Source organism: Temnothorax nylanderi, unplaced genomic scaffold, assembly GCF_030848795.1.
Source record: "Temnothorax nylanderi isolate EJ_2023f unplaced genomic scaffold, tnyl_v1.0 TNYL_tig0385_pilon, whole genome shotgun sequence".
Taxonomy (NCBI): domain Eukaryota; kingdom Metazoa; phylum Arthropoda; class Insecta; order Hymenoptera; family Formicidae; genus Temnothorax; species Temnothorax nylanderi.
The window spans coordinates 81,507-106,361 of record NW_027249447.1 but is presented as its reverse complement, the minus strand read 5'-3'; the positions used below and the strand labels follow the sequence as shown (position 1 = coordinate 106,361).

The following is a 24,855-nucleotide window of genomic DNA, read 5'->3' as shown; positions in this document are numbered from 1 at the left end:
TGTCAGGAATCTACATTTTTTATCGTTCCCTTTCACACGTAATTACCACCTTCGTAATTAAATATCCAGGTCGTGACCTGACTTTTAAATCTTTCTCAGTGCAGCTATTTCCGTGGAACAGTACGACATCACAAAGCGACGTTAGACTTTTGCGAATTAAAAACATTTTCGAGTCTGGGAATTTCATTCACATTAATCATTAAGTCATTCCGTTTCGCCATACGGTACAAATGCGCTAATAAGCGTCGCATTCCCTGTATAATGCATACGAAGATTGCACGCTTGACTGTTTTTCTACGAAACAGAAAGTGTTTCGACCCATTCAGACCCTGACTAAGATTCCAATCTCGGAAGAAAGCTCGAATTAAGCTCCAACCGGGTTCGAGAGAGTCTCGAAAGAAGCGCCATCCACTGCGGTTGGTCCTTAAGGACGAGCGTAAAGTTTCTAGATGCGAGCGAACCGAGCAGAAACGATCGCGCATCATTAGATCCTGTTGGCCTGCTGTCTCGGAGGTATACGGCCGACGTAACGTAAGCTTGCATCCCGCCGACGCCGTACGACGGAGACGCGGCGACGTCGGCGCGGCCGCGTCCGACAAGGATGGCCGCATCCAGAGAGACAACACAACGTGCGCGCGCGCGCGCGCGAGAGAGGAGATCGGAGATCGGGAGGCCGGAGAGTAAGAGCTAGAAGCGCGGCCGGAGAGACGGGGGGGCCGGGAGGGGAGTGGGTGAGCCGACCTCTGACCCGAAGCGCGCGAGGGGGACCGCGCGGCACACCGTGGCGCATAGCTCAGGCATAGCTCGGGCCATAGGCACACAAGCGCGGCGCGACTCGCCCGCCTTTCACTTCGCGAGGAGACGAAGGCAAGAAACGTACATAGATAGAAACGGCCGGGGAGTGCCCCGCCGCGCGCGCTATTATCATATTACAGCCGATTCGCCGCCGTCGACGGTCGATGGTCGACGCCGGCGACGCGACGCTGGCGTCGGATGCGGCCGCGGCGTCCGACGCGCCGATGCTCTACCGCATGTTAACAGACGCGATCGGGATCGCCACATTATCTATAATTAAAATTAGAAACCAATCTCAATCTGAAAAAAAAAATTAAGTAAGTGGGAAGAGAGGAGCCGGAAAAGAAGACAGAAAGAAAGAGATATACGCTAAGGGTTTATAAATTTCTTCAAGACACTTTGAATAAGAGATATTTAATTATTTTAAAATCTTAGTTTGACCATTAAACACGGCATTGTTTAGAGTTGCATTTATATAGATTATTCATTGACAGAGTGTTCAATTTTTCAGATTTATTATTTTTCCCGCTTTTATCTGTTCCTTTAATATTCTTTCCATGGTTTAATTAACAGCAGAAACATTGGAAGAAAATATATTATAGTATTGGGAGAGAAAATTATAAGGGAGAACGGTCTGTGTTTTAAAGATAACTCCAAAAAATTATACTACAATAAATTATAATGATATACAGTCTCTATTTATAAATATTTGTAATAACATATGTATAAAGTCTATTTAAAAAAATGGTTATAACGACAGCTTGCCTTTGATTTCTTCCTCCGCGATTTTCTCGCTGTCGACGCGCTTTACGACGGGATTATCATACGACGCGATCGCGGACGAATATTTCACACTCGGATTACGTAAGGAATTAGTGTCTAGGTATACACCTTAGGCGGCGTTCGGCCGCTCAATTTTTACGCTCCGCGGCGAGAAAAAATAAAAGTCGGATCGCCGCTATATCGCCGCCCGCTGCGATTGACGCGCGTGATCTCGCGTCGAGGCGAGACGAAAGTGATATCGTTGCGCTATGAACGGAACGTTTATTATCCTTTTTATCACGCCTGGATCCGCTATTTTCCGCGCGCGATCCGCTCTCGTAACCACCGCGCGATTATTTCTACAAACTCCCAGAGTGTGACGGCGTAATTGTAATTTATTGAATAATTATAGTATGGTGATAATTGCGGCAACGGTGGTAGTGTGGCAAAAACGGGGCTGTTCCTTTTCCTGAATCCTGCAAACGCCCATATTCCTCCGAAAGTAACGAGCGATTATGAGAGGAAATTGTCACTGCAAAATAAAAATTTTAATAATAATTGAATAGAATAATGAAAGTAGAAATATAAATTTAATAAATTATTTCTGTCGCCGATACGGAGAGCATCGTTCTGTTAATCAATCTGTTATCGAATCAATCTGTATACACTTCTCTCCTTACGCGCGATATCGTTGAACGTAACAACAAATAATAAAACTACTTATTTCCGTGAACGCGACAGTTTCGAACATATTTCAGAGCAGCATTGACGGAAGTATCGAAGTCAATTGCGAGTGTCGACGAGCTGTTCGCTCGAGCGAGCGCGAGATTGACGGGATAATCGCGAGGCGAGACGCGAGTGATTTCGACGCATGGTGGATGGCACATACACACACACACACACACACACACACACACACACACACACACACACACACACACACACACACACACACACACACACACACACACACACACACACACACACACACACACACACACACACACACAAAATCGTTATCGTCTTTATTACCCTACGTGTTTTTGTTCTTCTTTTATGTTCGATTTCGCCGTGGCAAATTGTCAGCGCGCACAATTAACGTTTTGGTGCTTTCACCGTTGGCAAAAAAAGAAAAGGAAGTGTCTTCAGATTTTTATCTCGATAGCAGATAACGTTGATGTTCACGACTGTGAATAAACTCGTAAACGGATGCGTGATCCATCGAGGAAAAGATGTCAAGTTATTTTTGCAACGAGATCATTGGGAATTCTCACAACGTATAGAAATGTAAAACCCAGGTTTCTACCAATTACGACACATCCCAATTTTTCAGATGCTTTGTCTCAAAAGATATAAATACCCGTGACTCGTTCTATATAGTATTTCCCAGTTTATTTTTTTTTTAACAGACTTTAACTGAATTATTTAACATTGATTATTGAGTATTCAAAATTATTGCAATGTTAAAATTCTCTGTCGCGAAGAGAATTATTTTCCCTTCATTAGTCACACTTAACAGAAGGATCCTGTTCTTCTCGGTTATCGCACGACAGCGTGCAGTTTTATATATGTTTCTACATGACTATATTATCTCCACACGACTAGACATTGTGCATAACAGGTTTGACCCACCGATGCAGCCCGATCTGAGAATAACCGAGAAAGCGCGCGCGCACATCTCTCGCCCCGGCCCGGCACCGCAGAGGACGACGACGAAATCACTTTCGTCGGGACTCCGCGCGTCTTCGCGCGCGCTAATCGCGGCGATGGCGCGATACCGGAGGTCGCACGGACACGTCCGACCCCGGGAATTACTTACCGGTACTCCTCGTGGACCGGCGCGGACCGGCCGCGCTGGGGTATACTCTAACGTAAGCGCGGAAAGACAGAAGAAACGGTGATCGCGGATGGGAGAGAAAGAGAGAGAGAGAGAGAGAGAGAGAGAGAGAGAGAGAGAGAGAGAGAGAGAGAGAGAGAGAGAGACAGGCGAGGCCGAAGAGTACCGGTGAGAGTGCACGGCCGTAACGTACGGTACAATACGGTCGTGCCGGCATGCCCGTAGGTCGACCCACAGCGAGCGCGCGCGCGACGTGTAATTATCATCTCCCAAGGGCCTATCCCACGCTATCCAAGTTAAGTGGGACACAGCCGATTACTGCGTGAGCGATTAGAAGAGAGGAGCGCGAGGAAGGCGCTGGAAGAGGCCGTCCGTCTCCGGGTTCCTTCCTCGGATCGTGGACCGAAAAGGAACGCGAGAGTTGTGGCCGATAAATTAACACGTTAAAATTGTATTTCACTCACGTTGGTTATAAGGCTAATTGAAATCAAGACTGTTTATCGTTGTCTGTTACGTAAGATGTAACGTCGTTCAGTATCGGTCAAAACTAATTTCAACACACATAATTTAGTTAGATTATTCAAATCGCCATCTGGTAATTTAATGTTGATTTGCTGTGATATTACACACATGGTGTATATCTGTGCTGTACTTTGTAAAGAAATAATTAAAGTCTATCAGTCTGTAATGGCGAGATTGCAAATACAAGTGCCCGATAGGTTACATGAATGGAGACAAATCGTTTTACGAACATAATGAATGGAAGTTGATATACCGAATTAAATCCCGATTAATTCCTGTTCCACTTAAAAATGTTTAATGAAATCATCAACCTTAGTCCGACTTGAATACATAGAACTAATAGGAGAAAGTATCGAACGTCGCGATCGAGGAAGAAATTTGTTACAATCTTGTATGATGTACGTATGCTTGTGTAATGTATATTTATTACAACTTTGAGTTTTCTTGAATTACGTGTGGGTAGAAAAGGTTACATCTAAAAAGTACGCAATAAGAGACATCGCAAAAACTTTGAGAAAAAGGAGCTCTACCGTTCAACTATTTCGATCGCATATTAATATTCTAAGAAAATGCAAAATTATAAATAAAAAGCAGCGTTGCTTTTTTTGCATATATTAATGCGGAAATGCGCTAGTGCACTGACGCTCTTACGACTTTACACCGAAATAATTACGAGCCCGATTACGTTGTGGGTTACGGCAATTCAGGTGCATAAGAGCTTGCGTCAATTGTTATGTGTGGTGTGGGCGTAGGCGGCGAGAGATATAGGGTACAATGAAGTCCTACCCGCGATATCGAACTTCTCGAGCGTAAAGAGACGTGATTAAATTAGACGCAGCGCAGCTGATCACTGCCGCGAGTGATTAGAACGGAGAGGGATGTCAGTGGTAGAGGAAGGATAAGGCTCCGCCGATGATTGATTCGTGTTTCTCTTGTCGGAGAACGAGAAGGAAATGAACCTGTCCGCGTTAACGCGCCCCCCGCTACTTATCATTTCACCACGCATAATTGCGCCATAACCGTGTGTGTGTGTTGTAGTGCACGATTGTAGCGATTACATAAAAGAAGATCTAGAAGTATGGAATTATTTCTCACAGGGAGATTTAATGCAAACACATAATTGACCGTTTGAGTATAATGATTTAATCCTGATAATATATCGCGATTTAAACAGGTTATTAAATCGATTATAAATAGATAAGAAGATAATAAAATAGTAGAGTATAAACTTGTATATTGCTGTAAGATATTGCATTTTTTGAAAAGAAAAATGACTCTCAATCTAATTATTTCCAATGATCTATATTGCTTATAAATATGTAAATATCTGTAGTAATTTATATCTTTTAGATATTGTATGATTTTAATTGCTATTTTATTAAAATTATATCTTATCTTTAATCGTTGATATTTTTTGATGCTATACAAATTGATGGTAAGAATTTTTTTCAGAATTATAGATTTAAATATGAGGAAAAGAGAGAGAGAGAGAGAGAGTGAAGAGAGAATAAATTAAATAATTATATTCAGGAATATTTAAAACGTGATACTTATCATTTCATCGTCGACATAATTCACGATTGGACTGACGTAGTTGGCTGTTTCTGATGATGATATTCCTGCTGCGATGAATCATTTACACAGTGCAGCGAATTTCGTTCATGCTAATAAGCGCAATAAGTTGGGCAGGGACAGATTCCGAAATAATCTGGTAATTTGTCGACGTCCTTGTTTTTAATTACGCGGCATCCAAATTCAAATCTTAACCGATCATGCATGGAGATAAGAGGAATGGACGGCTGCGGACGAAGCGTACGCGCGAACAGACCTGCGAGATACGTTAAGGCATTACGCAATTACGGCGTTTATGAATTTATATATTCGTTAAGTTTAGTGTATTGCAATTCTCACGCTTGAGCAAGTGATGGTTTACGTAATTCCGATGTTACTCGAAAAAATTGGTAGACTTCGTGCGAAGCTTTTATAATTGCCCAAGACACTTGCAATATTTCGCAATATTTTTCGTCCAACGTTTACGTTTCGTAAATTATAATTAATTGACATCTCATAGAGCTTTAATCACTCAATTAATCTGCTGGGCATAGCGCCAACTTTTTACCTTCTTTCGGAATGAATCCCGTAATGAAATAAGTATCAGGTCGTGTAAAGTCGGGTGAGCGATTAGGCCTCGATTAATCGTGACGCTGGTGCCTCTCGGTGCGAAAATCGCGAACGAGAGAAAACAATGGACCGTTCGGGAATCAAGCGCAATGAGAAAGGGCGGAACGCAACGTCGACGGCGAGCATGATCGCTCGCGAGAGGCCTAACGGTTCTTTCTCTCCCGGACTAACGTCATCGAGGGTACCTTCGACGTAATTCTTTTACATAAACTCGACTATAACTCTTGAAAATTTACGTAAGTGCGACGATGACAGGTCGTCGACTATCGGCGCGATCGAGTGCAGATAGTAATCGGTACTCAGGTAGACCGAGAGAAAAGATACTCCCACGCGCGCGGAAACTGCTATTGACATTGACCAGTTTCCGTGTCGTACACAAACGAACGACTACTCCAAATTCCTGCGAAACGGAAAGTCTTCTAGCCGCTCTAGCGCAACGCAACAACAATTGTCATTCGCGGTTTCCAAACTCGAGATGAAAGGAAAAGTGAGGGATAAATGGAACGATTTTTAAACGCAATCTTTTTTTTAGATAACACGTTAATGTCACTAAATGCAACAAGTATTTCATAATACTCGACGCGATTGTAATCTCAAGGACTCTCGACTAACACGCTATCTTATACTAATTTACGACGCTGCGGGACGAAAAATATTGCCGAGGGACACGTGGCCGACATTCGGCTTCGCTAACGTGGCCACTGCCTCGGTTTCGCTAACGCGATCGTGCCTAATTACAAGCGCAATAGTAAGCGGAACGATTGTTAAAGAAAACGGCGGTGCATTTAGAGGCTGCGCGACCTCGCTACAACCGCGATAGGTGAGAACCATTGGGAGAGGAGAAGTCGTGCGCGACGTTGGTGGCCCGCCACCCGGAACGGACGACAACGACGACGACGACGACGACGGTTATGGAGCCATCAGATTTCCTCGGACTCCATTCATCTGAGTCCGTCCATTGTCATCGTCAACGCTAATAACGCGGGACGAATCCCGACTGCATCGCTAAATGCGCATACCGATAAAATCATTCGCGACGCGTGTGCGTCAGAATGTTCATTTTTTTTTACGCAACCTTGAAACAATTTATCATATTAGGGTGGTAGATAAATTAATATGGAAGAAGATTAAAAGGCGTAATATTGTTCGTGAAACGAGTTATATATCTTATACCAGAACGTGTGACATTTCTTTGACTCCTACTGCAAAGATACCGGATGGCGTTGGTCGTTTCAATCTAATGTCAGGTTACTGATATGAAATACAATAAAACAAGTTGATCACTGGTAAATCAGTGATTTTTACTGTAAGGTCACATAATGTAACGTATCAATTTATAATACCCTTTTTTCTGGTATGAAATTAATATAACATTTGCAAATTTAAGCTTCGACGCGCGACAGCTGTAGGTCAGAAATAATAATTGGGTTCAGCAAACAAGCTGGATTATCTCGACGATATTTCTCAATCGCTCATTCTTACAGATCATTTATTTTAATATACATTAAAGAGATCGCCAAGTATTATTAGGCTTCCTCGATAATTTCCATATAGATAGATTATGACGACAGCAAGATCGCAGCGGCGATTATTGCAATCTTCGAGATTTGATAAGGCGCAACGCGCGCGTTTGCGACGTCGCATGTCGGCAGTTAAAAAAACGATCGATGCTCTCGCTTCGTTTCGCGCGCGGCAAAAAAGTCATCGATAGATGATGCCTAATCGTCCATGTGGCGGCCGCAAATTGGAAAGACGCGAGAGGACGGTGCCTGACGTCATTCAGCCTAACGAGATTAGAACGCGTTCGGTACCGTCGACTCTCTGACGAAGCGACGACGTACATCCATTGAAAAAAGGGGAAGAAAAACTTACCCACCCCGATGTGCGGCGCGCGCGAAAAAACGGCGGTCCCAGCGACGTGTTGCCCTGGAAATAGTCTGTTCCGGGGCTTTACCGGTGGGCGAATATCAAATATTCACTCCAATGAATATCAATGTGATGAATGCAAGATCCCTAAAAGCAAGGAAAATGTATCGTAGGGGTATACGGTTTCAATAGCTTCTTTAGCGACATACAGCGAGAGAGAGAGAGAGAGAGAGAGAGAGAGAGAGAGAGAGAGAGAGAGAGAGAGAAAAAGAACACAAGTCAGCTATTTTATAGACGAAAAGTCAGTTCGAAAAAAATTTCTAATTACCATTTATTTATTTAAAAAATTTATAACTTCTATTTATTTCACTTGAAGAGTGTAATGTACCATAATCTTGTAAACTTGAATACTAAATAAATCATTCCGTCTGGATTACATTAATTGCTAAAAAAAAATGATAACTTTAAATTTTGTACAGTGTATTATTTACAGCATATAAATGTAGACGAAAAAGTTTCTTCGTAACGCGTCAAATTATTTAAATTTAAAGCAATGGAGATCGGGGGGAGCAGCTCGCTCGGTCGAGGGTTAAACGATCTATTCGCAATCCCGGCTCACTTTGTCAACCCGCGGTTAAGGCATCGATAACCCGTATATACATACATTCTTATTGTCCGTCCGTCGTCGCGCCAGCGCACCTTTCTCTCTCGCTCAAGGAAACGGAGTATCGGTGCATCCCGCGGGCGAGAAAGAGTCGGCTAAGGCTCTGTGCGCGAGCGCGAGCGCGCGGCGCACCGTAGGCAACTCGCGTCCTTTTTCCCGCGGCGCACGAAAGCGGAGACAATGGATACGTGGGCGCAGTATCGCGAACCCTAACCCCGGGTGATCCCATATTCTCCGTTCTCCCCGTCTTTCTCTCCTAGGCCGGCTATAGGTACGCTCTCCTCCGCTCGTCTCCTGGCTCCTCTATCGCTAAGTTCTCTATCCTCGGGTCGTTGCGGAGCCTCGCCGAGCCTCTCCGGGCCAGGGCTCCTTCTCCTTCTCCTTCTCTCTGCCTCACCTGCACCTCTTCAGGTATTTCTCTTTATCTTCTGCCTCCGAGAGTGCCGCCGCACGTTTACGAAATCGTAGGTGCACTCGCGTATGTTCGCGCTAGCATGTTTAGTCACCTTCTAGTCCTTCTACCGTGCTACCGAAACGCGCCAGGGGGCGATCTGCGATTTAAGGCGATGCTGGAGTTATCTGTTTTACCGACAAAATGTAATTTTCGTTAATTCTATAGTCTATAGAATAACCGAAAAAAATGGCATGTACGCAAAAATTAGGTTCTGTCAGTAACTCCAGCGTCGCGGGACCTTGCGGACGTGTCAAGGCCTCCGCACAATGAAAAATATAAGGAACAAATGTTAGATGCTTTCCATTTACATATCAAAACTCAGATAATTCTCACTTGTGACGTCATTCTGTCTTTATTATTCATTAATTGCCAAAAATGGTAGAACGACGTCACAAGTGAGAATTATCTGAGTTTTGATGTAAATGGAAAGCACCTATTAGCGATTAGGACTATAGAATCAAGAATAAAGTTGGATGTACGATGAAAAATACAACAGAAACAGGGAATAACACAGGCAATAGATTTTTACCTGTCGGAAGCCGTGTATTAATGCTATACACCAGCTTTATTCCTGAGATTTTTTATTTCTAAATCGGCCTAATCGTTAATATCTGTTCCTTGTTCCTTATATTTTTCATTGTGCGGGGGCCTTTACGTTTCTTCGAGGTGCGTCCGGCCTTTTTTAGGGCCAAAGCACATAACATGGCGTAGCGATATATGACAGTCGTAGTCATGGACGTAAGTAACGCACAAAATTGCATGGCATATCCTGACTGTCAGAATACGTCAAAGCTTGTGTGTTACTTATGTCCACGATTACGACTGTCATATATCGCTACGCCATGTCATGTGCTTTGGCCCTTAGGAAGTGGAAAGACGAGGGCGTGCGAAGTATCTTAATGTTAACGGCGACCACCGTAGTCACGCATCATTGATGTTTGATACATTAAGGGTATCGTAAAGATCAATGCTGCCATCAGAAAAATTTCTTACAGCAATAACATTAAAATCCTACGGCATCGTTAATTTCTTACGATGCTATTAATACGACATGAAACGATGCTTTTGAAGTTCAAACAGAAAATCGATAATTAATCGGTTAAAAATTAGAAAAGTTTGTGTTGCTTTCGCCAAGCAGATAATAAATACTGAAAAATGTCATTTCTATCCGCTTTTTTTTTAAACAAAGTTGAATTTCTTACGCACCTGCTATATATAAGTCTTTTACTGTAAGAAGCAGTTTGAAATTTTCATACTTTCTATTAAAGGAGTACTCTCACGAAGCAAATTTATTCTTGCACTATCGGCATTACCACGAAATATAATTTTAAAACTATATATGTTTCCTGGTACGAAACCCATATGCACGCAGTGTGCTCGAAATGGCAAAGTTGAAGATTCTGTGCCGGGCTTTCATCGGGTCGAAAAAGAAAGGCGGATAATGGGATTAGAAGTTCGTGTGCAATCTGACTGCTCCTTTTACCGGGGCGATTGCAAAATCGCCATGGGACTCGGATAATCTTGTTTGGCGGCGCGAGGATGCCGCGCGGGACAAGATTTCGCGTCCGAACTTCCGAAAGAAGGCGCGCTCCCCGCCTCGCGCCTCCTCGCTTCTCGCGCACGATCACGAGCGGACATTGTTGCGAACAATACGAACGGAGGGTTTTTTTTCGGGTTAGTAGTCGTGGAAGAGAGTTTAGCTTGTGTTTGTTTTTCGAACTGCGGCTAATTTTGCGCGATTACACATATCGTGCGGGAAACGGAAGAGTCGCCGAGGAAGGAAGAGCGCACTCCGGCGAACTTCCTTACTCCGTGATTGGGAGCAAAGGACGCGACTCGCTGCTTTATTTAAACACCGTGTATCGTAAATCTGTCGTAGCGAAGTGCAACTTCCAAAGCGATATATTAAATCGTCTTTGTCTCTAAAGTTAAATAAATTAAGTAAACAATTAAAAGTTAATGGGCGACTCTAGCGAATCGACGATTTACATTTATTTAAAAAAAAATAATAGATGTAAAATATAATTTAAAATATAATTTGTAAAATATAATTTGTATAACAGTCTTATCTCACTTGTCTTAATTATCCATCTTACTTTTAGTGATTCTTGTTCGACTAGATTTGGCTTTCGGGCGGCTCAGGTGGACTCGAACCCGCTTCTTCGCGGTTATAAGTCTGGCGCTTTACCGCTAGACCACACTGCCACCCTTCGCCCGTATTATTTCATCGTTTGGTCAACCCCAACCCTGGGGAACTCTCTCCAAATATAGAGAGCTAGGGCGGCAAGATACTCTCGGTGGGTTGCCATCCCCTGCCTTCCGAGAGGTGGCGATCGAATAAAAACCTAGCGAGATTCTTGATCGGATTTGAACTCGGATCCTTCGGGTCGCTCACTAGACCAGCGCACATCTCTCTGCGCCACGATCGCCACAGAAGAGGCAATATTAATGTAATAAAATTTTTAGAAATAGAATAGGAGATAACATTGTAAAAAAAGAGGATCATTAGATGATTACATTTATTAACCTTTAGGTTAATAATTTATCTTTGATAAGAGAAATCAGTCTTCCGGAAAGAAGAATGATTTATTCGCTGAGATATCTTTTCATTCTAGATATCTTTTCAATTGAATGGCCGTGCCTCTTGATAATCGATCGTCATTGTTATCTCGCGCGAGGGAGTTACCGAGGCCGGGAGTCAAGGAGTCAAGAGCGCGGGAAAAAGCGATATTATTCCGTGTTTAGAGTTTCGGGGCGGGTCGAGAATCTCTCGCCGTCGCGTTCTCAGGGATCGGAAGTGCGAATGTCGATTTTGCAACAATGCGAGATTATAAGTACTTTCTGCCGTCACGCGGTTGTGCAACGCGATGCGTATTTACGCGTATTTCTCTCGGCACGAGAGAAGTTGAACGGCCGCAAAATTTCCACGATACGATCTACTTGCTGGTGAGCGCGTCGAATTCGAGCAATTTATTCGTGATACTCGGAGTAAGCTGGGCAGTGCCGCGAAGATCGAATCGGATAACCGATCGACAAGAAAGATAAACAAATCTCATTCTAAATAATTATAGTTGTAAAATAAATATAGCGTAATCTTGAAAATCTACTAAACAATTAATTCACTAGAAAATGTCTTTACATCAATCGTTATTACAAATCATTTGCCATAACACCTCATCTATATTACAAGATAGAATTCCATCGCTAAGCTCGAACACTCTCAATATGTTTGCATTTTGGAGATTAATATAAACTTGGATAAAAAAAAACGTAGAAAGTCAACACTTTGGTGTTTCATGCCACTCTATAGTTCCTCTCGAGTTCGCCAATCGAATCAACGACACAAGACACAACCTACAACCTTGAGTATTTCCGATTCGATCGGAAGATTCGAAGATGGCTCAAAGGATCTCTTTTTCGAGAGCGGGCTCTCGATGACGAGTGTTATGCAGGTGTTACGCCGCGCCACTCGAGGTGCTACGAAACATTTTGTTGTTCGATTAGACGAGGGGGAAGCGAGGGGACACCGGGAACGATCGCAGGTCGAAGAAGAGAAGACACAATTGAATGTTGGCGGATCCGTGGGCGGGACGCAGTTCGATTGTTTCTTTATCGCGATCATCCTCGTTCTCTCTCCTACGACGGCAATGGCGATCTCACCCGGCATAGTGTTCCCGTAGATTTATATAGGGTGTCCTTTCAACCATTATTTCTACAAACCGCTATGTCATATTATCACGAGTCACTACCTATTCTTTCACATCTAAATATTAAAAGCTTTGAATTGAAATGGTTCCTTTAATATATCCGGTTGCGATCAATTGATATGATATCATTTATAATCCTTCGGCTCGGAGTTCTTGAATATCCAATAATTATATATAGAAGCTCTAATTCTAATTATCAGTTAATAACGAACGATACATTAGATACATAATTCTAACTATTAGATACATAATTCTAATCTAAAATTGGACATTATTAAAGGTCGTTACTAAATATATTCATATGTGGTCGGCATTATAAAATCCTTTCCTTATTGTTAACTCGCTTGTGTTCAACAGGGAGTGATTTCATTATCCGTGTACAATTCCGGGAAACTTAATTACTCAAAATTTTTTCTTAATAATGTTACAATCGTTGGAGGCCCAATATCATGAAACATCATAGTATTTATTTTTTTATATTATTTATGGCTGAAAACAGACATCCGGTAGACAGTGGTGGGACACCCTGTAGATCACGTCTTTGTCCCCGTTCGAGCTGGCCGACGCGAATCGATGGTACTCCGGTGGGTGCGCTCAGAATGCGCCTTCTCCGCGGCATACCACCGCAGGAAAGAAAACCGATCGTTACCTTTGCACAATTGCATCTCGTACACGCGGAACGTATGCGCGATCGAACAACGAGGGGATCATCGATTTCAAGCTTGAACTCCCCCTTTCAATCATCGTGGAAATGAAAAATCTTATTATTCTGGCAGGTAGACTAGCCGCTCATTGCAACTTGCATTTGCGTTTATTGTTATGCAACGAGGCGGTCGATAGCTCCTAATTTTTTAGAGCGGGACCTCGAAGACTACCCTTTCTTTCTTGTCATAAAATTTCATAACTCTTGTCTTTATAAAAATTTTGTCATTTTTGATCGTCCATACATAAGTATAGATTATATACAATTAGATTAAATTAAATTCTGTCTAATCTTAAGTCCAAAATAGAGTTCTATATGTTATATGTAATGTGTTCAATTATTGAACTGTATCTGTATATGTATTGATATGTGTAAATTTTATAGTCACATGCAGTATTCTTCGTTTGTCATTGGATATATAAAATAAATTGCCTAAATAAAAAAAAACTCCATAATCGAATCTGTTATCGGCGTTAGTTTAAAGATTTCATTAGCTCTCATTTCCTTTTCGAATTAAGGAAATCGTGTCACATTCTATAATCATATATTTTCTTATTAATTTAGACGTGTTAATGGGTAGATATCGACATCGCTGATGAGAAGAATTTGATATTATTAAGTTCATATTAAGCCTTGTGTCCACGATGCTAGAAATTGCTCCGAGATCTCGAACGGAGGAAGAATTGACCAATTACATTTAAACACTTCAGCCAATTGACCAATGCAATTGGTTACTCTTTCTCCATCCGAGATCTCAGAGCGATTTCTAGCACTTCGTGGACACAAGGCTTTATAGGAATAGCCATGCATTATTTTTTCGATCTGGTATTTAATCTAAAAAATATAAATGCACATAGATTTACCAATTACTTTTTTTTTTTATTAAGAAGTTATTTCGTGAAAACGATCTTATACATATAGATGCTCAAATCTCTGGAAATGCACGATGACTAATAGGCTTGGGTTTCAAAACTTCAAAGAATATTCAACTATCCTTATGACAAAAACGGCATGTCCACCGAACATTGTATCGGTATTTTTCGATGCCGCGCATTATTTAGAATGTACGTCAGCAATAAGTATGTTTAACGACAATTGCGATGACATAAATCCTGTCAGGAGAGACGAGGAAGAAAGGAGAGGAGATCTGTTCGAGACCTAACAAGAGGGATGACGTCGTCGGTCGAAGGAGGATCTTCAGAATTATCGTCAGAATGCAAACTCTCGTAAGGTGGATTGCTCGATTACGCAATGAATAATTGAATGCGAGAAAACATTGTTCTGCTTTGAATCGTGATGACAAAGAGAGTGGTCGTGATTGCGACTGCATTTCATCTTTCTCCTCCCAATACGTAGTTACAGAGATTATTTACATAAAATAATCAAATTCTTCAATCTCATTTCCTAATTAATTCTAAATATAATATCTTTAATTTCCCAAAATAACTTCTGTTTTACTTCTATAAATTGTTGTAAAAACACACAAAATATCTCGATAGTGAATAAAAAAGGCTTGAAAATTTTAACTTAAAAATCAAATAAATAACCAGCGTCAACTTCCTCTTTAGAATACGATACATTAAGCAGTTATTGTAATAAAATAGGTATCAAAACACTTCTTAGATAGAATTATCCCGTTACCTCAATATTCTCCGTAAGTGTGGTTTAGATCTACATCAAATAGTTCAAGAAGCTATTTGAGTCAAGAAGAGAAGAGAATCATCTTTGCTTTTTCTCCGAAACAGGATATAAGATAACATCGAATAAATCTCTTATAGTTAGAGCAATATACATTATCCGTATATTTTCGTCAATCAATATGGTACCCTAAGACATTCAACAATAAAGTAAGATCGCTAATATTTGCAAAGTTAATACATTACGCTGTTTTTTCATTGATCGTTTGAGAATTAGACTACGCGTCGGAATAAAAAGAGGAACCCCTAAAATTGCGTAACTCATATAATCTTTTTCTCATCGTTTCACGTAGCTCCGAGTCATTATCTTCTCCAACGAAGCTGCAAATCTAAAAGCGCGAGCAGTGACGGATACGCCGACGACCAGATACCGCGCTGCGCCGCGCCGCGACGCCCCGCGTCGGCTCGCGGCCGCGTTCTCCGATTAGGTGAAAAATCCGCGCCGCGCGCGGATAGTGCGACGCAGATTCTTATCGATCACATCATTTAGAGGCAGGTGCAAGTAGCGCGTCCCGCGCGATAAAAATACCCAGTAAATGGTATCAAGAAGAAAAGGTCACTCTGGAACGTGGCCGCCCTTTTCTCCGCGCGCGTGTAAAACGAACCCGTCGTCGCCGCTGCCGTCGCAAACATTATCGCCTTTAACTCTCGAAAACGCACCCCGCGGAAACGGCATTCGCATCCCCCGAGTCGACCTGGAACGACCCGAGAGGTCACCGGGGAGAGACCGAGATGGAAGAAGTCGAGGGGAGAGAAATGCTGGCGAAGGGAAATCCTCGTCGGAGGAGGCTTGCTGCTGCTCGCGCCGGCCTTCTTCTTCTTCTTCTCTTCGTCATTATCATCATCATCATCCACTGCTTGTCCTCGGCGTCTCACCCCGACGACTCTTCCGCCGCCGCCGTCGCCGCGTGCGCGATGGGGACTTACGAAATCGACTAGTCGCGCGCGTTCGTTCGATTCGTGCCGCTCGCTCGCTCGCTCGCTCGCTCGCGGAGAGCATCGGCGCCGGCGGTTTTCCGCGACGCGCAAAGGTCACCGCAAGCGAGCGCGAGCCCGCCGCTCGGGAAAGAAGACGCGAGTCACCGGCGCGTACTCTTACGCGCGAGGGGAGGTCAGCTGAGGTAACCGGTAACCCGGCCTGGCTCTTCCCTCTCTCGCCTCTCACCTTCACTTCGCTTAATGTTGCAAACCGATGCTCGCTTATCTTCGCCAATACTCCGCGTCGCGTTGCGCCGAGATAATTACGGGGTCCCTCTTATAAAAGTCTGTCTTGATTTTCGGTGACTGACAATATAGAGAGTTGAACATCGAACAAGGATGCCATCATGGGCGGTGTGCTATTCGAGTCAATTCGAAAAAAATATTTTATAACCATTTAATTGTCGATTTTAAAATAATCAGTACATATTGCATAATTACTTAACGTTTAATTTTAATAATTCTTATTTTTTAATATAATTCTCTCATTTGTCATTTTATAACTTTCTATTTTTTTTTATTTTATATATATATATATATAATTCTTTAATCTTGATTAAATTGTGGTATTAGTATTTCTTAAAATAAATTTATTTCTATTTAAATATCCGATTGAAACGCGCAATTATTGGAGTAGGGTAGTTTCCATGCTGCGGGATTATCGATGATGAACGGTCGGATGGACGTAAGAAGAGCCATTCGCTAATGTCTGTATTTGCCGCAACTAGTCGGGAAGACTCTGGTACAGTGTTTTCTTTCACTGTTTGATAGTTGCTTCGATTATATCGCTGTAGGGGCAAATAAATTACATTCTCGTAAATCACCGCGCGGTTGCAATTTCATTCTCCACACATCGAAGGAATTCAGTGTAAAAGCTGCGCGTTACGTTAATTCCATATCTGTCTTTTACGAAATATCAAAGTAATTACGTTCTTACATACAATATTTTCTATATATATTTCTCTGCAGTGTGTGTGGTCTCCTTTAAATAATAAAAAATAATAATAATAAAATTATTAAATAATAAAAAAATTTTAAATATTTGTCTCTCAAGAATCAATCTTGATGTACAAAAATTCATCTTTGACTTTTTAGATCTTTGTGTGTGTTCTTCAGATATATAACTCTTTGTATAAAAACATCGTGCTTAATTTTATATTAATTATGTCAATTACTTCTTCACATAGATTAATTGTGTCCCTATTCTAACGAGAAATTACTTTTTTTAATAAGCGATTTTAAAATAAAATCCAGATGTTTGTGGACAATTAATGAAATCATAATATATGTTGTTGTTAAGGGCCATCTCTGTTTCTTCTATATTACCGCACCAAATCGAGGATGCAACTCAATCAGCCGACGGAGACGCGGCCAAGACAAATTCGATCCCCGGGCCCCGTAAGTGAGGTCTCGCCGAAAGGTTAACGAAGACCGATAGAGACGCGAAACGTTCGACAATCCGCGAACGAAGCGCAAACGAGGCATCCGTCCGTGTGGGCAATGTCTCGAAGCGCGAGGCGCGCTGCTTCGCGTGATCGTTCTCCACCCCCCGCCTCCTCTCCGCCCCGGCTCTCCGCGCCTGCTTCGCTTCGGGATCGGGCGAAAAAGAATATCGCGGTGCGATATCGCGATGCAATCATCTCGCCGGATGAATCTGCATTATTCAGCGAACGGCGTTGAGAAGGCGCGCGCGCGCACGCGCGCACGCGAGCCGGGGCCTCGTGGAAACAGGTACAGCGAACGAGAGGGCCCGGGGGTCGGGCCCCGTCATCGCGCGGGCCTTGCGCCTCCCGGACCGCGAGCGCGCGCGCGCGCGCGCGCGCCTTGCAACCCCCCGCTGGTCTCCGGAGAGCGCCTTTTTTTCGATACCGATTATTGCGTCGATCGCGCGTATCCGATGCGGAACGGCGCGTCTAGGATAGGCCTCGGGACCGCGCGCGCGAGCGCTCGTACGTAGGTACGTAGGTACGAGCGCGCGCGCGCGTGGGAACACGCCTTCCTTCTCCGCGCGATCGACAGGTTGAACGCTTTTCAGCGAGCATTCCCACACGTCGGGATTAACGCGCGAAAATTAGCGTTAGACGCTTGGATCGAGATACGCGTCGATCGAACGCGTTCTAACAACTTCCTGGATGCGCTCGCCGCGGGTGAAGGGGCTTGAGGGATTTTGCAATGTTGGGATACTGCAAGTTCCGTTTGACTGGAAATTTAAATCTTCGCGACTCTGCAATAGAATCTCTTTGCAGAAATGAGAGACGAAGACTTTATCTCAAGAATATAAATATATATTTCGTTATTTCATTAAATATGAGAAGCTCGTCAATTAACATAAACTTTTGAGAATATATTCAATGTGTGATGGATATGATTTGATATCTTTCTTTGAAAAAGTCTAACGTCAATTAAAAATAAGTAATTAACTAATCTAACGTAATGAGCATCGTCTGCATCTTTCAAAAAAAAAAAAGGAAGAGAATAAAAAAGAAGATTCTTACATTCAATATAATAATAAACTCTCCTGTTATTATATTTCGTAACAATTATTATTTTTATTATATTCACGCACATCAAATACGAATCACATCATAAATGAAATAATTATTTCGTATATATAAAATTTTAATAATACCTGCATGTTTTTCACATTTTCAATATCTCGAGTTGCAAAAAGTTTGTTCATGAAATGAAAATATATTATGGCACATATTATTTAATATATTTTATAAACCAAATTTCTCTTCTCTCGCCATTTATGAGGCGTCTGATAAAAACAGTTCCCGATAAAAGCGCGATCTATTCTACGGGGAGAAAAAAAGGCGGCGCTACAAAAGCTTTCACCTTCGTGACTCCGGAGGGTACACAGCATGATATGCATTCTATTCCGCATAATAGAAGCGGATCCAACGAGCGCCGACGAGAGCGTTTCAACTTCTCTCGTTAGCATACATATTCCCTGCGAAATATTCGCGATCCCGGCGCGCTCGAATCGAATGGTGCACCGCGGCGCGGCACGGCGCGATCGGCGGAGATCGAAACAATCGTTTCGCGAAGTAGAAACGAACGCGGCAGATCTTCATGGCGATTCTCACGTTCCTCGACGCTCCGCGAAGTCATAGGTGTGAGAATCTGACAAAAACGTGCTATATAGAAGCTGCTGAAAAGCTGCACGTGCAACATTTAGAAATCTTTTAGCGAATTTCTTTTTACCAAAAACTTTGTAATATTCATCGTCTTTTACGCACAAATTTTTGATATATCTTTATAATTATATACTCACGTTCAATTAAAATTCACTCGAGATTAAAAAGTGTGAATAATTGTTATCTATTCTTATAGAGCAAAATGATTGTTTTGAATCGCTTGAAAATTAAAAAAGACATTCCCAGATCCACGTTTGTAAATATTTTCTTTTAATTCATGTTCGAATCCTTGACATAGTTTCAGTTTCCACAGTCAATGGATTCAGCTACTTAAAATTACACGTGCTGTTAATTTATTCCCTCTTAATGAGGATGTAGAAAAGTTGCCGGAGGTCGGCCATGAATCCAAAATGTTTGTTATAAATTGCTCTCGGGAATGTATATTTAAATAACAAGGCATTAAACATCCTAATATTAATATATTCGTCGAGACAGGATTATCCAACATTAACTGCCATCATTAGCTTTAATTTGTACGGAGATAAATCCGTAAGGGGAAACGGTGCGCTCGCAACGAGAGACGCTTGGAGCATCTCGACGATATATATACATGTAGCTTTTCAGCACTTTGTAGAGAGACATGTACCGGCGAGGCGCGGATTAGCGGACACGCGCATGTGTAGGACTAGCGATACTGGTGCAACAACTTTCTAGAGTGTCGGCGGGGCCCGAAAAAAAGAGCAAGAACCTCGGAGTAGCGGTGCCGGAGTAGCGAGAGACCGCGTGCTACCTGCCCGCCGCAGGTCTCCTCGAGAATACCCACGGGATTGCGTAACGATCGCGCGCGCGATCGGCGGCACAACCCGTGCGCAACAATGACGGCGGGTTGGGTCGGCCAGAAATCGATTTCATAGGGAATCATTGTGCGCCGCCTCTCTCGGAACGTACTCGGTCCGCGGCCGATTTTTCCGAGAGCGGAGATTCGATTTGCGTGACGCAACTCGCGAATCTTCCCGAACGCGCGATTTTTCTGTCGATCGTTCGGCTTTCACGCCGCGAGCCGCGGAGATCCCCTCGCCTCGATCGAGGGATCGGAACGTAATCTGCGAAAATTGTTCTGCGGTAACTCCGAAGTTACGTGCAAGTACGAAGTTGTAGGTACGCGATGGAACTTAACTGACTGATCGTGCCAATTTATATCAGTCGATTTCACCAAAATGCTAATTCATTTGATTGTTAAAACTTGGAATCAATCAATTTTAGTTTTATTAAATCCTTAATCTTCCTTTAGTTTCAAATCTAACATTAGAGACGAAGAATTGATTAAGATTCTTTAACCGAAAATTCAGATCCATATCGATTAGATCTTCATAATCAACGTACTATAATTCGTGAACAAATAACTATAATATATGTGAATAGGCGAATCATTATTGATTTATTTCCTCGAAAATAACAGGAGAAACAGTCGTCGATTGCGAATCCATGATATTTATATCCATGTCAAAATGCATTTTCGATACGTGAGCGGCTCTCCGAGAAACGCGCATGTAACGATACGAGAGGGAGGGATGTTGCGTGAGGATAATGGTGTAGTAGTCGGTAAACGGGCAGAAGAAACAAATACAAACACTCACTTGCTGCTACAACACACTTTATCAAAATCCAGCAGAGCACGCCGAGAGCTTGAAACAGTTCCAATCCTTTTTTTTTCGTCTTCTCTCGTTTCTCTTTCTCTAATCGAAATTCGAAGATACGCTACGAAGAGTGTCCACGCGTAATGTCGTTCGCACACGCCGCGCGCGTGTCCTCACCGAAGAGAGAGAGAGGTACGTTGTCGTCGTTCCGCGAGGAACGTTTAACGGCTACCTGCGCGATTCTTACTGCGGCGGTCCGCTTTGATAATTATAGCGATGTCGAACGGCTGCGAACGTCGTGTATTTCTATGGGATTCAACATCGAGGGTAGGAGAGGAGTAGGGCGGAGGGACGGGGCGGGGTAAGGGAGAGGAGATGTTCCTGCCGGAGGATCCCTTTCCGCAAATGCCAGTCCGCCCTCTCGCACGCACAGCTGATTATCGATTAATATAGTTGTTGATTCCACGCTTGCGAGGAGCTTCATTGAATTATCCTTCCGATCGAACGGACAAATCGCGTGGGTAGGCTCTCCGTCTCTATCTCTATCACTTTCCCCCTTCTCTCTTTCACTCGCCCTCTCTCTCTCTCTCTCTCTCTCTCTCTCTCTCTCTCTCTCTCTCTCTCTCTCTCTCTCTCTCTCTCTCTCTCTCTCTCTCTCACGGGGGTATGCTTATTTTACGAACGCGAACACCGACGATGCTACCTTTGGCGCGCACTTCCTCCTTTATATAATAGGATTACGAGGTGAGATTGCGAGAGGAGTATCGAGCCCGTCGTATAGACCAAGCGCGGCAACCCGAGTTCACATACCGAGGATCGGGGAACGGCGAAGCTCTCTCAATTTTCCAGGAAGGACACGAATTGCGTGAGCTTCTGCAGCTGGTCCTCCGTCAGGCAGATCTTGTCCGATTGATCGTACTGTTCCTCGTCGATCTGTTTGCGCGGTTGCACTATGGTGTCGTCTACGGTCCAGCCTCTGTCGATGGCGGCTTGTCGCGCCTCGTCCAACGACATACCGCTCATCGTCGCCATGGTCGCCAGGTTCAGGGAGGAGTACGCCTTCGATATCAGCCTCATCACCCGTTCTCGTACATTGTCTGCAAAAATCGGGGGGGTCCAAAATCGGGCGGATGATTCCGTTTAGCGCAGCGCGGAACTCCTCTCGCTTTTAATAAGGAACGAGAAGTTCGAGTAAAGAGTGACTCCAACTGTGCTGGGCAGATTCCGCTTGAATAATCGATTATCGGCTGGCGTTTGTAAGCGATAATTATGTAGACGGTGGGTTTAATAACAATTGATTGTCGTTAATTATAATAAGGTAACATATTTAGTCCTTGCGCTTCTACAGATGTAGGGCGCTAAATAAGGAAAGCAATTTGCCACAGTTAACACGAAGTTAACCCGCGTATGATATTCATTTAAATGCCAAATATTCTCTCATATATGCTCGATAAATGATAATTAATAACTAACAATAAAAAATATATATATACATATACAAACGGCAATATGTCACAATTATTTGAAAGACAATATTGGATCTGCATTCAACGATTTAACAAATTTTTATTATTATTATTACAACCGATAATCCCTAAAGGCTCGTTCGCGACCTATACATACGAATAACTTCTTATAGATATCTTCTTGCTTATACAAGAAAATACCAATATTTCTTTGTACAAGAGAAACATAAAAAAATATATAATTCAGTGACGGACGTTGTTAATTACCACTAATTCTGTCCAAGCGAACGAAACGTTTGTTTTATTAGCCTTAAGTGGCCTAAGTTTATCGCTTTGCCTTATTGACCTACCTTTGAGGACTGTCATAACGTCTTTGATGTCTTCGCTCCATTCCACGTTTAGGGCCGCGTGGACCGCGGGCCAGTTGCGTTGCCACATGCATTGCCCTACCGTCCACACCCGTCCGAGTTCTTCGTGGGCGGTCTTCATGTCCGGAGGGATTCGCTTCCAGAGGTACTTCGCGTTGCACCTACGACCACCGGTTGTTCGTTCAAGCGGACCAACGGATAAGGAGAACCGATCGCGTTCCCGAACGCGATGCATCGTGCAAAAATAAGGTCGACTCGGCGAACGAGTCGCTACTTGAGTGAAATATTTTACACGACGTTCGTGCTTTTGATGCGAAACGTTCGTTAATAAACTTAGCGCCGCGAGAAACAGGGAAATAGAGATTCTCAGAGTCTTTAAATCGAGATGATTCTTGAATAATTATACGAAAATGAAAGCAACGCGAAGGAATAAGAAATAACTCGCTCGTAGATAAAACTAGTGGGTCTTAAGTTCTCCAAAAATTTAATATGTGTAAAAAAAAAATCCGACTATGTGGTAACAAATAAGATATAAAGAAAAATTGCACTATTTTCAATAAAATTGAATATATTCTTGAAATTTGAGACAGTAAGGAAAGCTAAAGCTCTTAAACATGTATGTCAGGAAAAAATTAAAAAATATGTATTTTTTTTAGCGATTACTGCGCGATTAAACACTTGTATTACAAAAGAATTATAGTCTAGTTATAGTTATAAATTAGATTCATTAAAGACAAATCTTTCTCTTTGAACTTATAAATTCACTGCAACTATTTAAATAGTATTGCATAAATTGGACAAATTGTAAGGTTTATTACTCTCTTGAAAAAAATCACTTATCCTATATTAATACTAATATATAGTCGATACAATCAGTGGTTCATAGATCTGTTAATCCAATCCAATATAATATGCTTTACAATCTTTTATCTTTTATTGTATTTGATTAAAGCAGGTAGCTTTTAATCCACCCAACCGGCCACATTTATTGAATTATTAATTAAAATCACGACGTTTTGATCATGGGTCTTTTTTAAGTGTGTATAAGAATCATATAATCAGTAATATAGTAGGTTCACAAAAATCTTAATCAATATGACATTGTGCCCAAACTACGATATAAGTTTAAAAGATTGTATGTCACATAGAGGTAAAATTAATACGTGTGTAACAATACTATATAAATCCTAAATAAATTAAGGATGGGATTCATATTAAAAAGCACGTCAGAATCACATGACAGTTAGAAGTTGGACTAACTAAAATGGACAAACATTGTTTAAACTATTACTACATAGAGGCTACGGTCATTGTGACGCTACAAATGCTTTGGAGCCTTCTTCTTCTCCTTCTTTCTTCATTGAAAGAAAAGGGAAGAGGAATGCTTCGAAGCATTTGTAGCGTTACGTTGACCGTAGCCAGATATTCAATATTTCAACGTATTCGAGAACTTCTCATTGTTCAAATATAGACTAGATGCTATAAAGGCCTTACGCCTTATGCATTTAAATCCTATCTAGCTTGATTTGTTAATAAAACAGAATTGATAAAATGTCTAATTGAGAAATGACGGTATAATATCCTCTATAAGAGATAAATTTAAACGAATAACAACAAAATGAAAGGTTTTTTACTTACAGATCATTCTGATGGAGGTAGACAGCCAGCAGTCGCATATAGGCTTGTGGGGTTATAACTCCAGTCGGAGCCTGAAACAGCAGAATACGGGTAAGTAATTAGAAACCCTCCCCACACCAGTGACATTCGATCTAAAGCATATTTTACTGGCCTCGGACGCGTAGAAAGAGCCGAACAAGCCGACGACGACTGACATAACCTACAAAGCGTTCTCGCTCGCGCGGACTCGAGACTCACCTCCAGTTCGCTTATTTCCAACTCGTTCATCAACTTGTTGAGTTCAACCGTGCAATTGGGCACCATGATGATAATTCTACTGACTATTCCGACGGTAACGACGACACGAAGGTCCAAAAACACGCCGACATGGAAACCGCGAGCGGTAAACGAAACGCGATGACCAGCGATGACACGACGCGACGCGACACAAACAGCTGAGC

General features: G+C 42.4%; 1 protein-coding gene across 4 annotated transcripts; it reads right to left on the bottom strand.

Annotated features, from left to right (window-relative positions):
- Window positions 1–1,948: 1,948 nt before the first annotated feature.
- Csn8 (COP9 signalosome subunit 8) lies at window positions 1,949–24,855 on the bottom strand. Of its 4 annotated transcripts, XR_011720781.1 has the most exons (6): window positions 24,653–24,854; window positions 24,416–24,486; window positions 22,760–22,938; window positions 21,754–22,040; window positions 7,970–8,110; window positions 1,975–2,089 (listed from the first exon to the last, which is right to left on the bottom strand). XR_011720781.1 is itself a non-coding variant. In XM_071720960.1 (5 exons), the coding sequence occupies exons 1-4, from the start codon at window positions 24,716–24,718 to the stop codon at window positions 21,781–21,783; spliced, it is 576 nt and encodes a 191-aa protein (XP_071577061.1). In that variant the 5' UTR covers window positions 24,719–24,854; the 3' UTR covers window positions 1,949–2,089; window positions 21,754–21,780. The 4 variants fall into 4 exon arrangements, 3 of the variants coding, with proteins under 3 accessions (XP_071577061.1, XP_071577062.1, XP_071577060.1); XM_071720960.1 differs by lacking the exon at window positions 7,970–8,110 and having other exon boundaries at window positions 1,949–2,089; XM_071720961.1 differs by lacking the exons at window positions 1,975–2,089; window positions 7,970–8,110 and adding an exon at window positions 15,270–16,954 and having other exon boundaries at window positions 24,653–24,855.